Below are 16,477 nucleotides of genomic sequence, written 5' to 3' on the forward strand. Positions count from 1 at the left end.
CTCTCTCTCTCTCTCTTTCCCCCCCCCCCCCCCCCCCCCCCCCCCCCCAATTATCAAGCTCCCTGCCTCCAGATCCGGGATCCGACTCAACATATGTTTCATAAATCCGGCATCATCCCAATTTGGGGCATAAACGTTTACCAGTACCACCTGCGTCCCCTGCAACCTACCACTCACCATCACGTATCGACCTCCATTATCCGCCACAATATTCATCGCCTCAAACGACACCCGCTTCCCCACCAGTATCGCAGCCCCTCTATTCTTCACATCCAGCCCCGAGTGAAAGACCTGCCCTACCCATCCCTTTCTCAGCCTGACCTGATCTGCCACCTTCAAGCGTGTCTCCTGAAGCATGACCACATCTGCCTTCAGTCCCTTTAAGTGTACGAACACCCGGGCCCTCTTGACCGGCCCATTCAGGCACCTCACATTCCATGTTATCAGTCGGATCAGGGGGCTACTCCCACTCCCCACCCCCCCGCCGACTAGCCATCCCCTTTTTCAGACCAGCCACGTGCCCGCGCCTCCCGCACCATCCAGTCCCCCAGGCAGCGGACCCCCGCCCCGACTCCCTCTTCTACCTCCAGCTCCCTTTGGCCAATACAGCAACAACCCTGTTCTCTCCTCCCCCCCCCCCCCCCCCCACCCACCCATCCCAGCCAGACCACCGTCCAGCCATTCTGCTCCCCCCATTAGGCTCCCGTATGTCAGCTGACTCCTGCTGACCCCGGCCACACTCGCCATTCCAATGAAGCCCCAGTGTGGGAATCCCCCCCACCTCCCACTGCCAATCAATATACGTTCTCCTCCAGCACCACCCTTCCCCCCCCAGGCCCCACCCCTCCCTTCCTTAGCGCGGGAAAAAGCCCGCGCTTTCCATCCCAGCCGGCCCTGCCCCCAATGGCGCAGCTCCTTTTTCTGCGATCTTGCCCCAGCTCCCCGACCCCGGGCCTCCAAACCCCCTTCATCAGCGGGGACCTGCCCCTACAGTACCGGCACCCACACTCTCACACAGCCCCCACATCATATCCACTCACCCCTTCCCATGTCCCCTATTCCCAACCCGAAACCAGAAGACGAACACCCCACAATACAGTAAACACCTCTCTCTCTCTCTTTCTCTCTCTCTCTCTCTCTCCTCTCTCTCTCTCTCTCTCTCTCTCTCTCTCCTCTCTTTCCCCCCCCCCCCCCCCCCACACACACACACACACACACACACACACACACACACACAACAAACCCTCAGTACGAGTCCAACGTTTCAGTCTGAATAAAGGTCCACGCCTCATCTGGCATCTCAAAATAATGGTGATGGTCCTGAAATGTAACCCACAATCATGCTGGCTGCAGCATTCCAAACTTCACCTCCTTCCGATGGAGAACCGCTTTGGCCCGATTAAAACCAACCCTCTTCTTGGCCACCTCCGCTCTCCAGTCCTGGTAGATACGGATCTCCGTATTCTCCCACCTGCTGCTCCGTTCTTTCTTCGCCCATCTCAGGACGCACTCTCTGTCCATAAAGCGGTGGAACCTCACCACTACAGCCCTTGGTGGCTCGTTGGCTTTGGGCCTCCTTGCCAGGACTCGATGAGCCCCATCCAGCTCCAGGGGCCTCGGGAAAGCTCCCGTGCCCATCAGTGTGTTGAGCATTGTAACTACATATGTCCCAGCGTCAGACCCCTCCACCCCTTCAGGGAGACCCAGAATCCGAAGATTCTTCCTCCTCGATCTGTTTTCCAGGTCCTCAAACTTCTCCTGCCACTGGTGTAGCGCCTCGTGCGCCTCCACTTTCACCGCCAGGCCCAAACTCTCGTCCTCGTTTTCTGGGGCCTTCTGCCGCACCTCTCGAATCGCCGCCCCTTGGGCCTTCTGGGTCTCCACCAGCTTTTCTATCAACTCCTTCATTGGCACCATCATTTCTGCTCTCAGGTTTTGAGGAACTCCTGCTGCTCCCACGACCACTGCGCCCACGCTGCTTGATCTCCACCCGCCGCCATCATGCTTTTTTGATCGCTCCTCTCCTGGTCCATTCCATACAGTGCTGGGGGAACCTTACTATCACCTTCCCACATTGGGAACCGTTGTACAAGTGCTGCTGGGGCTCCTCAAAAGGGCCCAAAAGTCCGTTCTTGGCGGGAGCTGCCGAACGTGCGACCTAGCTAAGCATGGCCGCAACCGGAAGTCCTGAAACGTATTTTTAAACGTAATTTTGAACGACGCATCCATCGGTGAGTCCCCACTAAACAAAATCATTACTCATTACCCTGGGGTAACCTAGCAATATTTCCAACTCCACATTTTGACTTTATAAATGTGATTATTTTTTGAAAGTTAGGAATGCTGCCAAGTTAGGAAAGCACTGCCAAAATGGAAGTTATTTATAGTTGCAGCAAAATAAATCTGCTTATCCAAACACAAATCCAGTTTTCAATACAGTTCAAATTTATTTCTTAGGCATATAATGCATTTTTGATCTTTTTTCTGTACCACAACCTCTCTCCTGTTGGAGAGCTTTTAACACAGGGTGTGTTGACCATCTTTTTGGTCAGTGTGACTTTTCTTTGTGCCTCCTTCAGTTGTTTTCCTTTCTCATAAGTGACAGCAATAATTTCATTCTGTTCAAACTGGTTCTAAAAATAAAATTGAGCCATTGTTTCTCCATGGAGAAAAATTAAACTGACTGGACCGCCAGCAGACACAGCGAAATTGACCATATTCTCATTTCTTTGTCGGATATATTTCACGTCCTCTGATCCAAGAAGAAATGGATACGTTTGATTCTTCCACTTATTCAATCCTTGATGAAAGAGGGAAGTTTAAAAAAAAAATTTTTTTATTAAAGTTTTCACAAAATATCAACAACAGAATGGAAAAAGAACCCAATAGAATTAAATACAAAACAGAACAAAACACCCCAGTACCCCCCTCCCCCCATACATAAACAATAAATTAACACCCGTCAAAACACAAAGTAAACATAGCAAATATATACACCCCCTCAGATCCCCCAGTATTGAACAACAAAAGTAAAAAAAGACACCCCCGCCCCGTTGCTGCTGCTACTGACCATTGTCTACCGTTCTGCCAGGAAGTCTAGAAACTGTTGCCACCGCCTAAAAAACCCTTACACTGACCCCCTCAAAGCAAATTTCACCTTTTCCAATTTAATAAACCCAGCCATATCGTTGATCCAGGCCTCCACGCTTGGGGGGCCTCGCATCCTTCCACTGAAGAAGAATCCTCCGCCGGGCTACCAGGGACGCAAAGGCCAGAATACCGGCCTCTTTCGCCTCCTGCACTCCCGGCTCATCTGCAACCCCAAAAATTACGAACCCCCAGCTCGGTTTGACCCTGGATCCTACCACCCTCGACACCGTCCTCGCTACGCCCTTCCAAAATTCCTCCAGCGCTGGGCACGCCCAAAACATATGGGTATGATTTGCTGGGCTCCCTGAGCACGTAACACACCTGTCCTCACCCCCAAAAAACCAACTCATCCTGGTCCCGGTCATGTGTGCCCTATGCAGCACCTTAAATTGTATGCGGCTGAGCCTCGCGCACGAAGAGGAAGAGTTCACCCTCCTGAAGGCCTCTGCCCACGTCCCCTCCTCGACCTTCTCCCCCAACTCCTCCTCCCACTTACCTTTCCGCTCCTCCACCGAGGCCTCCTCCTCCTGCATTACCTGGTATGTTGCTGAAATCTTCCCTTCTCCGACCCATACCCCCGAGAGCACCCTGTCCTGTACCGTGCGTGGCGGCAGCAGCGGGAATTTCACCACTTGCCGCCTGGCAAACGCCCTTACCTGTAAATACCTAAAGGTGTTCCCCGGGGGGGGAGCCTGTACTTCTTCTCCAGCTCGCCCAGGCTCGCGAACTTCCCATCCACAAACAGGTCCCCCAGCCTTCTTACCCCTGCCCTGTGCCACCCCGCAAACCCTCCATCCATTCTCCCCGGGACAAACCGGTGGTTCCCCCGTATTGGGGAATTTTGAGGGTAGCCGCCACCACCGGGCTCATGGTATACCTCGTTGGAGGGAGCAGCAGCGGCGCCGTTGCCAGCGCCTCCAGACTCGTACCCTCACAAGACGCCGTCTCCAGCCTCTTCCATGCTGCCCCCTCCATCACCCACTTGTGCACCATCGCCGTATTAGTGGCCCAGTAGTTCCCACAGAGGTTGGGCAGCGCCAGCCCCCCCCCCTCCCCCATCCCTGCTCCGCTCTAGGAACATGCTTCTCACTCTCGGAGTCCCTCGCGCCCACACAGACCCCGTAATGCTCCTGTTGACCCGCCTAAAGAAGGCCTTCGGGATAAGAATGGGGAGGCACTGGAACAGGAACAAAAACCTTGGGAGCACCGTCATCTTGACTGACTGCACCCTACCCGCCAGAGTCAGCGGCAACGCATCCCACCTCTTAAACTCCTCCTCCATCTGCTCCACCAACCTCGTGAAATTAAGTCTATGCAAGGCCCCCCAGCTCCTAGCCACCTGGACCCCCAAGTATCTGAAGCTCCTCTCTGCCCTTTTTAGTGGGAGCTCGCCAATCCCCCTCTCCTGGTCTCCCAGGTGAACCACGAACAACTCGCTTTTCCCCATGTTGAGCTTGTACCCTGAGAAATCCCCAAACTCCCTGAGGATCCTCATTACCTCTGGCATCCCCTCCACCGCATCTGCCACATAAAGCAGCAAGTCGTCCGCATAGAGCGACCTTATGCTCCTCCCCACCCCGCACCAGCCCCCTCCATTTCCTCGACTCCCTCCGTGCCATACCCAGGGGTTCAATCGCCAATGCAAAGAGCAGGGGGGACAAGGGACACCCCTGCCTCGTCCCTCGATGCAGCCGACAGTACTCAGACCTCCTCTTATTTGTGGCCACGCTCGCCATCGGGGTCTCGTACAACAGCCTAACCCACCTGACGAACCCCTCCCCAAACCCGAACCTCTTCAGCACCTCCCACAAGTACCCCCACTCTACCCGATCAAAGGCCTTCTCAGTGTCCATCGCCGCCACTATCTCAGCCTCCCCCTCCCTCGCCGACATCATAATAACGTTCAGGAGCCTCCGCACATTCGCATTCAACTGCCTCCCCTTCACGAACCCCGTCTGGTCCTCATGGATGACCTGCAGCACACAGTGCTCAATTCTCATGGCTAAGACCTTCGCCAGCACCTTGGCATCTACATTTAACAGCGAGATCGGCCTGTAAGACCCACACTGCAGGGGATCTTTGTCCCGCTTCAAGATCAAGGAGAGCAGTGCCCAGGAACATCGTCGGGGGCAAACCCCCCCCCCCCCCCCCCCCCCTCCCTTGCCTCATTGAAGGTCCTAACCAGCAACGGGATGAAAGAGGGAAGTTGGCAAACCGATTTAGGGTTACGGATACTTAGAAATAGTTGAGTTGAGCAGAGTTTGAAAATGTGTCTGTGCTCACTGCTGCAGACTGTGTATTCTGTGGTGGATTTGAAACATTAATGCTTTTGATCCTTACTTATTGCATGCATTTATGTTGCAACCCTGTCTGGTGAGACTGTAATCATAGTAAATGTAAGTAAACGCAACGGTTATGAGCAATCGATTCAGATGAAAAAAAGTGGGTGTGCTGTGGAATTGTTTGTCTTTTGAGCTGTGCTGTATTACCAAAAGAGTTGGGGACCTGTGCCGTAATGAAGGCTCCCCTACAACATTGTTGTCCATTCCTGAAAGGTTGGGTGAGAGATAGGGAGCCGGGGAGGAAGGAAGGAAGGGAGATGGTGAGCTGTGAGGGAGTGAATGAAGGAAAATCTAAAAAGGTGTGGAGGAAAGAGCTGCCTATTGAATTAAGAACCTCTGCAGAAATATGAATCTGCTTTGCTGAGTCAGAGAAAATCGATTTAGTCATTTGTAGAAGGATTAGTAGAAAGTTGAGAATAATTCCACCCAGAAGTTGGTGGGATCTGGAACACACTGTTTGAACGGGAGTGAAGGCATTTAAAAAGTACTTGAGTATGCAGTTGAAGTGCTGTAGCCTGCAACACTGTAAATCAAGAGTAGGCATGATGGACCAAATGGCCTCCAGTACTACATATTTCTGTGATTCTATTTGAAGGTAAAACTGTCCCCCTTGATTGGAAAGGTTTGTCGTATAATGTACAGCTAGCAATGTGCTTTTCAGTGTTCCCATAAATTATCTGTGGTTTTGCTTTCCTTGAATGGAGATCATACCATAATTGACTTGTTTTATAAAGTACATAAAAGTTAGATTGGATAAAAATATTTGGAATGAATCCCACAGCTTAGTTCAGTGTTTTTCAAACTTTTTTTTCCGGGGACCCATTTTTACCAACCCGGCTGACCTTCATGACCAGCGCCGGCCGACCTTCATGACCAGCGCCGGCCGACCTTCATGACCAGCGCCGGCCGACCTTCACGACCCACGCCGGCCGACCTCCACGACCCGCGCCGGCCGACCTCCACGACCCGCGCCGGCCGACCTTCACGACCCGCGCCGGCCGACCTCCACGACCCGCGCCGGCCGACCTTCACAACCCGCGCCGGCCGACCTGCGCGACCCACCATTTTCTCTTACCTTGTAATGTTTAGGTGAAATGTGGTGAACCTCCAATTTTTAAAGGATGAAAACATTTTCAGTTTCTGCATTTTTTTCCAGTAAAATGTTATCAAATAAAAACTCCTCTGAACTTGTAAAAAAAAAAGGCTGCGACTATAAAAAAAAATGTGGCCGCACTGCGCATGCGTGCCCGCTCATCAGTGTGCATGCGCAAAACTCTGTGCATGTGCACCGATGGGCACGCATGCGCAGTGTGGTCGCATTTTCCTTGTATGTTCATGGCCATTTTGAAGGCCGCTTGCAGCCGGCGTTAATAAAAGCCGGCTGCTGCAGCTGTTGCGTGCGGATTTGTGTGATTGGGAGCACTGCGACCCTCCCGACACCCGCCCGCGCCCCCGACTTTGAGAATACCTGGCTTAGTTCAGTGTTAGCTCTTGTCTGAATAAGGAGCGGGTCGTGGAGGTCGGCCGGCGTGGGTCGTGAAGGCCGGCCGGCGCTGGTCATGATGGTATGTTGCCTCCCTGGTGCAAGGGTCAAGGATGTCTCGGAGCGGCTGCAGGACATTCTTGGGGGGGAGGGTGAACAGCCAGCTGTCGTGGTGCACATAGGCACCAACGATATAGGTAAAAAACGGGATGAGGTCCTACAAGCGGAATTCAGGGAGTTAGGAGTTAAACTAAAAAGTAGGACCTCAAAGGTAGTAATCTCAGGATTGCTACCAGTGCCACGAGCTAGTCAGAGTAAGAATGTCAGGATTGATAGGATGAATACGTGGCTCGAGAGATGGTGCAAGAGGGAGGGATTCAAATTCCTGGGGCATTGGGACCGGTTCTGGGGGAGGTGGGACCAGTACAAACCGGATGGTATGCACTTGGGCAGGACTGGAACCGATGTCCTAGGGGGGGTGTTTTCTAGAGCTGTTGGGGAGGGTTTAAACTAATGTGGCAGGGGGATGGGAACCGATGCAGGAAGTTGGAAGGTAGTAAAACAGGGACAGAAACAAAAGGAAGTAAGGGGAAAAGTGCAAGGCAGAGAAGACATAGTCAGAAATCCATAAGGGCGACAGTACAAGGTACAGTGACTGAGGGGAGCACAGTGAATAGGCCCAGTAATAACAAAAGGAATAAAACTGGAGATGTTAAGATTCAAAACAGAGGTAAAAAAACCAACATAAGTGTACTTTACCTGAATGCTCGTAGTATTCGGAATAAAGTAAATGAGTTGGTGGCACAAATCATCGTAAATGACTATGATTTAGTGGCCATTACTGAAACATGGTTAAAGGATGGTCACGACTGGGAGTTAAATATCCGAGGGTATCAAACTATTCGGAAGGACAGAGTGGATGGTAAGGGAGGTGGTGTTGCTCTGTTATTTAAGGATGACATCCGGGCAATAGTAAGGGATGACATCGGTGCTATGGAGGATAAGGTTGAATCCATTTGGGTGGAAATCAGGAATAGTAAGACGAAAAAGTCACTGATAGGAGTAGTCTATCGGCCACCAAATAGTAACGAGATGGTGGGGCAGGCAATAAACAAAGAAATAACTGAAGCATGTAGAAATGGTACAGCAGTTATCATGGGGGATTTTAATCTACATGTCGATTGGTTTAACCAGGTCGGTCAAGGCAACCGTGAGGAGGAGTTTATAGAATGTATCCACGATAGTTTCCTAGAACAGTATGTAATGGAACCTACGAGGGAACAAGCGGTCCTAGATCTTGTCCTGTGTAATGAGACAGGATTGATTCATGATCTCATAGTTAGGGATCCTCTCGGAAGGAGCGATCACAATATGGTGGAATTTAAAATACAGATGGAGGGTGAGAAAGTAAAATCAAATACTAGTGTTTTGTGTTTAAACAAAGGAGATTACAAGGGGATGAGAGAAGAACTAGCTAAGGTAGACTGGGAGCTAAGACTTTATGGTGGAACAGTTGAGGAACAGTGGAGAACCTTCCAAGCGATTTTTCACAGTGCTCAGCAAAGGTTTATACCAACAAAAAGGAAGGACGGAAGAAAGAGGGAAAATCGACCGTGGATATCTAAGGAAATAAGGGAGAGTATCAAATTGAAGGAAAAAGCATATAAAGTGGCAAAGATTGGTGGGAGACTAGAGGACTGGGAAATCTTTAGGGGGCAACAGAAAGCTACTAAAAAAGCTATAAAGAAGAGTAAGATAGAGTATGAGAGTAAACTTGCTCAGAATATAAAAACAGACAGTAAAAGTTTTTACAAATATATAAGACAAAAAAGAGTGGCTAAGGTAAATATTGGTCCTTTAGAGGATGAGAAGGGAGTTTTAATAATGGGAAATGAGGAAATGGCTGAGGAACTGAACAGGTTTTTTGGGTCGGTCTTCACAGTGGAAGACACAAATAACATGCCAGCGACTGATAGAAATGAGGCTATGACAGGTGAGGACCTTGAGAGGATTGTTATCACTAAGGAGGGAGTGATGGGCAAGCTAATGGGGCTAAAGGTAGACAAGTCTCCTGGCCCTGATGGAATGCATCCCAGAGTGCTAAAAGAGATGGCTAGAGAAATTGCAGATGCACTAGTGATAATTTACCGAAATTCACTAGACTCTGGGGTGGTCCCGGTGGATTGGAAATTAGCAAACGTGACGCCACTGTTTAAAAAAGGAGGTAGGCAGAAAGCAGGAAATTATAGGCCAGTGAGCTTAACTTCGGTAATAGGGAAGATGCTGGAATCTATCATCAAGGAAGAAATTGCGAGGCATCTGGATAGAAATTATCCCATTGGGCAGACGCAGCATGGGTTCGTAAAAGGCAGGTCATGCCTAACTAATTTAGTGGAATTTTTTGAGGACATTACCAGTGCAGTAGATAACGGGGAGCCAATGGATGTGGTATATCTGGATTTCCAGAAAGCCTTTGACAAGGTGCCACACAAAAGGTTGCTGCATAAGATAAAGATGCATGGCATTAAGGGTAAAGTAGTAGCATGGATAGAGGATTGGTTAATTAATAGAAAGCAAAGAGTTGGGATAAATGGGTGTTTCTCTGGTTGGCAATCAGTAGCTAGTGGTGTCCCTCAGGGATCCGTGTTGGGCCCACAATTGTTCACAATTTACATAGATGATTTGGAGTTGGGGACCAAGGGCAATGTGTCCAAGTTTGCAGATGACACTAAGATGAGTGGTAAAGCGAAAAGTGCAGAGGATACTGGAAGTCTGCAGAGGGATTTGGATAGGTTAAGTGAATGGGCTCGGGTCTGGCAGATGGAATACAATGTTGACAAATGTGAGGTTATCCATTTTGGTAGGAATAACAGCAAACGGGATTATTATTTAAATGATAAAATATTAAAGCATGCCGCTGTTCAGAGAGACTTGGGTGTGCTAGTGCATGAGTCACAGAAGGTTGGTTTACAAGTGCAACAGGTGATTAAGAAGGCAAATGGAATTTTGTCCTTCATTGCTAGGGGGATGGAATTTAAGACTAGGGAGGTTATGTTGCAATTGTATAAGGTGTTAGTGCGGCCACATCTGGAGTATTGTGTTCAGTTTTGGTCTCCGTACTTGAGAAAGGACGTACTGGCGCTGGAGTGTGTGCAGAGGAGATTCACTAGGTTAATCCCAGAGCTGAAGGGGCTGGATTATGAGGAGAGGTTGAGTAGACTGGGACTGTACTCGTTGGAATTTAGAAGGATGAGGGGGGATCTTATAGAAACATTTAAAATTATGAAGGGAATAGAAAGGATAGATGCGGGCAGGTTGTTTCCACTGGCGGGTGACAGCAGAACTAGGGGACATAGCCTCAAAATAAGGGGAAGTAGATTTAGGACTGAGTTTAGGAGGAACTTCTTCACCCAAAGGGTTGTGAATCTATGGAATTCCTTGCCCAGTGAAGCAGTTGAGGCTCCTTCATTACATGTTTTTAAGGTAAAGATAGCTGGTTTTTTGAAGAATAAAGGGATTAAGGGTTATGGTGTTCGGGCCGGAAAGTGGAGCTGAGTCCACAAAAGATCAGCCATGATCTAATTGAATGGCGGAGCAGGCTTGAGGGGCCAGATGGCCTACTCCTGCTCCTAGTTCTTATGTTCTTATGTTCTTATACTAATTTCAAGTGCCTTTCCAGTACTTGAATGCATTGTCTGTGTTGACACTTCTGGCTGGGTCTCATCACAAGGTCTCATCTGCTTGTGCAGGTGGATGTAAAGATGCTGAGGCACTTTCCTCAAGAAAAGCAGAGAATTTTTCTGGCATTGCCGCATGTTCACCCCAAAATGACCACCCCCAAAACCGAATAACTGGTCATTTATTGTGTTTGCTGCTTGTGAGACAAGCATACAATGATTAGCTGTTACATTTGCCAACAAAACAATAGTGATGACTTCCAACAAAGCTCATTCACCAATACATTTTGGTACATCATGAGGGCATGAAAGGTTAGATATAAATTGAAGTTTGATCATTTTTACTCGCTTTCATTGCATTGCAGGTTGCTCAGTTGTTAATCCTTTTGTCAGGACACTTGGTTTTGTTGAAAGTTTTACTCCCAAGGTGCTAACCTGTCTTTTTCATTTCTGATTGTTTTGGTGAAGATCCTGTGCATTTACAGATTTTTCTTTTGGTTATTCTCAGGCTTTTCTTTCTTTCTATTAACTGCATTATTCTTATTATAAAACACTTCTGATACTCCAATAGTGGATGTATGAATCTGGCACTATTACTCCGTTTACCCTTATTATTTTGAAAGAAAATTTTATGAGAGTGATTATTGCCACCATTGGCGACTATGGTATACTGTGTTTGATGGACTGCATTATTGTGAATGTTTTCTTTTTGTATTAGATTCACAGGAGCAAAAACAAGTGGAAATTCTATCTTAAGGATGGAATAATGACCTTCAATGGGAGGGATTATGTGTTCTCTAAAGCTGTCGGGGACGCAGAATGGTAGAAGTGAAAACGCTCAATTAAACGAGGTGTCTAATCCATTGTAGGAGACCTTTAAAAAGTGATTTGTATAGATTGATGCTGCCCCACTGCCCATGAACTAATTTGTGAAAAATGCTGGTACAAGTTATTCTTTGTTTTCGTTGACATTTCACACATTTGTGGTAAAATTGATCAGGACCTGTTATGATGCAAGTTCTTTCGAAGCAGCAGTTATTTAACTGGCTAATTATGATACTTAAAAACATTCTAGAATGTTGGGTAAAAAGACTTATTCAATGGCAAATATAGTTTTTGTTGCAGAAAAATGTATTTGAATACTGGAAAATAAAATTATTCAAAACGTGTCTTGTGAGGAAGTAAAATGAAAAGGCATACAAGATACAACACAACAAGGTCAGATCCAAATTGAGAGGGAGTAAATACTTAATAGCCTATAATTGACAGCATTTAATATATGATTAAATACTGAATTACCCAATAAATTGGTATTCTAATAATGGTGACCAAATGCTTAAAGGGAACATTTGCGTGGGGCTCTGCTCCCCACACCTTAAACATGTTTGCTTACTGGCGATAAATAACAAGGTTCTACTATCAGGATGTTTCCATTAGGATACACCTACTATCCTTTGTACAACAACTCCACAGAAAATAACTTTATTTTTGCTATATATCTAAAACTGATCAATTTTGCCATATGAAACACTGCTTAGCGGGAAAGCCACAACCTCTTAACTAGGTTTCCAAAAGTATCTACCAAATGTTTATTGAAACCTTTTGGTGTACTGCTATTTTGCAGATATTTCATTTAGAATTTTGAGGATCTGTATATGTTTGATATCTGTGTGCAGACCCTACTTTTTAAAATAGCTTTTTTTTTCGATTGGAGTAGGCAGAAGATCATCTAGCCTCTCTTGGTTCTGCAACCAGCAAGGCAAACTGATCCAAAATCTGAGATAAAATCTAGCAGTCAATATTTGCTGTCCCTTTACTGTTCATTTTTATTTGGGGAAATGCGTAGCCTCTTTCTAAGCATTTCCATGATGATGTGGCTGAGATTGGTATCTTGCTGACATGGTGGATCATGAGTCTAACCCCAGGTTGCATTACTTGTAGCACTGCACATTTTTGTTCCAGAATGCTGGGTGATATGCTTCATAAAGTGCTTAGAATAAATTTTCATCTTTCCTTTTCTTCTAAAAAATTAATAAACTGTGCCATGGTTAAAGATTTGAAATATCATTATAGTTGAGATGCATGTTGATTTGATACTATACTCCATGATCTGTTTTCTTTCCAAATTCACAAAACTTAATGCTTTCATTATTTTGGTTTTGCTCTTGGAGAAACTCAAAGTAAGATTGTATTATACTTTTTGTTCCATTTTAGTGAGCAATGTATTCAAATGTAATTGTTCATTGTAATGAACAGAATAAAAAGAGGGAAAATATTCTGACTAAACTTAGTATGAACTTTACTTTAAGTTGTGGCATTTCATTTCTTACCTCTTTGCTTAATTTTGTTCAAAGAACAAATATGTGCTGGGTGGTGGAATGGCTTGGTTCCATTGCTGTGATCTTGGTTCAAATCCAACCCAAGTCAGCATAGCACCTCAAATGTATGTATTGACGTCAGGGAACTAAGATCTTGAGCTATATATTTTTACAAAATAAAATTTTTTTATTTTTTTATTTATTTTTTTATAAATTTAGATTAGCCAATTATTTTTTCCAATTAAGGGGCAATTTAGCGTGGCCAATCCACCTACTCTGCACATTTTTGGGTTGTGGGGGCGAAACCCACGCAGACACGGGGAGAACGTGCAAACTCCACACGGACAGTGACCCAGAGCCGGGATCGAACCTGGGGCCTCAGCGCCGTGAGGCGGTTGTGCTAACCACTAGGCCACCATGCTGCCCTTTTACAAAATAAAATTGATAGATTTCCTCATATCAAGTTTCTAAAACTTAAAAAACTGAGCAATGACCTTTTAATCTAGCAGGAACTATGTCTGTCTGTGACACTGAACAAAAGGTGCTACCATGGCAGTAACGCAGAAACTTGCACCTTGGTATCTCTGAAAAGACACGAACAGCCCCTTTGGGCTGCAGAAACAAAATTCAAGGACAACTATACAAAGGCCATCAACATTTCATAAGCCAGGCCTGATCAACCAGAACTTGCCCGTCTGCTAGAATAAAGAACCCCACAGCCTTTCAAGTTTTAAAAATAAATTTAGAGTACCCAATTCATTTTTTCCAATTAATGGGCCATTTAGTGTGGCCAATCCACCTATCCTGCACATCTTTGGGTTGTGGGGGCGAAACCCACGCAAACATGGGGAGAATGTGCAAACTCCACACAGACAGTGACCCAGAGCCAGGATTGAACCTGGGGACCTCGGCGCCGTGAGGCAGCAATGCTCATCCAGTTTTTTTTTAAAAATTCATTCGAGGTATATGGGCTTTGTTGGCTGAGCCAACATTTATTGCCCATCCCTAATTGTCCTTGAGAATGAAAAAATTAAATGAAATGAAAATCGCTTATTGTCACAAGTAGGCTTCAAATGAAGTTACTGTGAAAAGCCCCGAGTCGCCACATTCTGGCGCCTGTTCGGGGAGGCTGGTACGGGAATTGAATCCGCGCTGCTGGTTGCCTTGGTCTGCTTTCAAAGACAGCGATTTAGCTCTGTGCTAAACCAGCCAATGTGGTGGTGAGCTGCCTTCTTGAAGCACTGGAGACTATGTGATCTAGATACACCCATAGTTTTGTTAAGAGAGGGAGTTCCAGCTTTTGACTCTGCAATACTGAAGGGACCGCAATATATTTACAAGTCTGGATTCTGGGGAACCTCCTGCTTGTGGTGTTACAATGCAAGTGCTACCGGTGCCCTTCTAGATGCTAGTGGTCATGGGTTTGGAAGATACTGTCCAAAGAGCCTTGGAGAGTTCTTGCAGTGCATCTTGCAGATGGTACACTGCTGCTGTGCATCGGTGATGACGTAAGTTCATGGATGTGCAATCAACCAGACTGCTTTGTCCTGGATGGTGTCAAGCACCTTGCGTGTTGTTGGAGCGGCACTCATCCAGGTAAGGGGAGAGTGTTCCATCTCACACTTGACTTATACCTTGTAGATTGTGGGCAGGCTTTGGGGAATCAGGAGGTCAGTTACTCACCACAGGATTACTAGCCTCTTACCTGCTCTTGTAGCCACAATATTAATATGGCTAGTCCAATTCAGATTCTGGTCAATGGTAACCCCAGGATGTTGATAGTGGAGAAATCAATGGTGATGCCATTGAATGGCAAGGGGTGATGGTTAGATTCTCTCTTGTCGGCGATGGTCATTGCTTGGCACTTGTGTGGTGCGAATGTTACTTGCCATTTTGTCAGCCCAAGTCTGAATATTGTCCATCTCTTGCTGCATTTGGACATGAGCTGCATCAGTATCTGAGGAGTCACACATGGTGCTGAACATTGTGCAGTTACTTCTTACTTATGGTGGAAGGAAAGTCATTAATGAAGCAGCTGAAGATGGTTGGGCCTAGGGCACTACCCTGAGGAACTCCTGCAGTGATGTCCTGGAACTGAGATAATTGACCTCCAATAACCACTCTTTTGTATTAAGTATGATTCCAACCAGTGGAGAATTTTTCCCCCTGACTCCCATCGACTCCAGTTTAATTAGGGCTCCTTGATGCCATACTCGGTCATGTCAAGAGTAGTTACACTCCCCTCACCTCTGGAGTTCAGCTCTTTTGTCCATGTTTACATGGACATGACGTCAGGAGCCAAGTAGCCCTGGTGGAACCCAAACTGAGTGTCAGTGAGCTAAGCTCACTTGATAGTGCTGTTGACGACTTCTTGCATAATCTCTTTACTGATGATGTGGAGATACCGGCGTTGGACTGGGTTGAGCACAGTAAGAAGTCTTACAACACCAGGTTAAAGTCCAAAGTGTTTGTTTCAAACACTAGCTTTCGGAGCACTGTTCCTTCCTCAGATGAATGCCCTTTTCTTTCAGGACTTATGGGAGGAAACCGGAGCACCCGGAGGAAACCCGTGCAGACACTGGGAGAACGTGCAGACTACACACAGACAGTGACCCATTTCGGGAATCGAACTTAGAACCCTGGAGCTGTGAAGCAACAGTGCTACCCACTGTGTTACCGTGCCCATTGTTGCCTAGTCTGGAGTTGCTAGACCAATTTGAAATCTGTCCTGCAGAGTCTGGGGAATTCATTATGGGGAACAGAGAAATGGCGGAAAAGCTAAACGATTACCTTGTGTCTGTTTTCACGAAGGAAGATGCAGGAAAACTCCCAGATGTAGAAAGGCACTAGGGAGAATGTGGAATTGAAGGAAATTAGCATAAGTAAGAATGTTGTATTGGAGAAATTAATTGGACTGAAAGTTGATAAGTCCCTGGGACCTGATATTATGCATCCGAGTGTTGAAAGAGGTTACTATAGAGATATTGGATTCATTGGTGATCATCTTCCAAACTTCTATAGATTCTGGAAGATTGCAAGGTAGCAAATGTCACCCCACTATTTAAGAAGGGAGCTAGAGAGAAAATGGGGAATGCAGACCTGCTAGCCTTTCATCAGTGGTAGGGAAAATTCTGGAATCTGTTCTAAAGGGTGTGATAAATAGACACTTGGAGAGGAGGCAACATACTGTCATGGATTGAGGATTGGCTAACAATTGGAATAAATGAGTTATTGGTAAACTGTGGCTAGTGGGATACTACAAGGATCAGTACTTGGGGGCCCAGCTGTTCACAATATATATCAATTATTTGGATGTGGGGACCAAATTTGCAAATTTGTGGATGATACAAAGCTAGGCAGGAATGTTTATTGTGAGGCAGATGTAAGTGGCTACAGGAGAATTGGACAGACTCAGTGAATGCCCAAGAACATGGTAGATGGAATAGAATGTGGAAAAATGTGAGGTAATCCATTTTAATAGAAATAACAGATGTGCCGAGTATTTCC

At 46.6% G+C, this 16,477-nt stretch overlaps 1 protein-coding gene across 1 annotated transcript in view; it reads left to right on the forward strand.

Annotated features, from left to right (window-relative positions):
• LOC119974696 (stonin-1) overlaps window positions 1-12,856 on the forward strand; it is a 183,091-nt gene extending 170,235 nt beyond the window's left edge. Inside the window, exon 11 of the mRNA XM_038813834.1 lies at window positions 11,371-12,856. Within this exon, the coding sequence (XP_038669762.1) occupies window positions 11,371-11,478 (108 nt within the window). The 3' untranslated portion in view covers window positions 11,479-12,856. The remainder of the gene's footprint in view (window positions 1-11,370) is intronic.
• The last annotated feature ends 3,621 nt before the right edge of the window (window positions 12,857-16,477 follow it).

This window comes from Scyliorhinus canicula, chromosome 1 (assembly GCF_902713615.1).
Source record: "Scyliorhinus canicula chromosome 1, sScyCan1.1, whole genome shotgun sequence".
In the NCBI taxonomy this organism is placed as follows: Eukaryota; Metazoa; Chordata; class Chondrichthyes; order Carcharhiniformes; family Scyliorhinidae; genus Scyliorhinus; species Scyliorhinus canicula.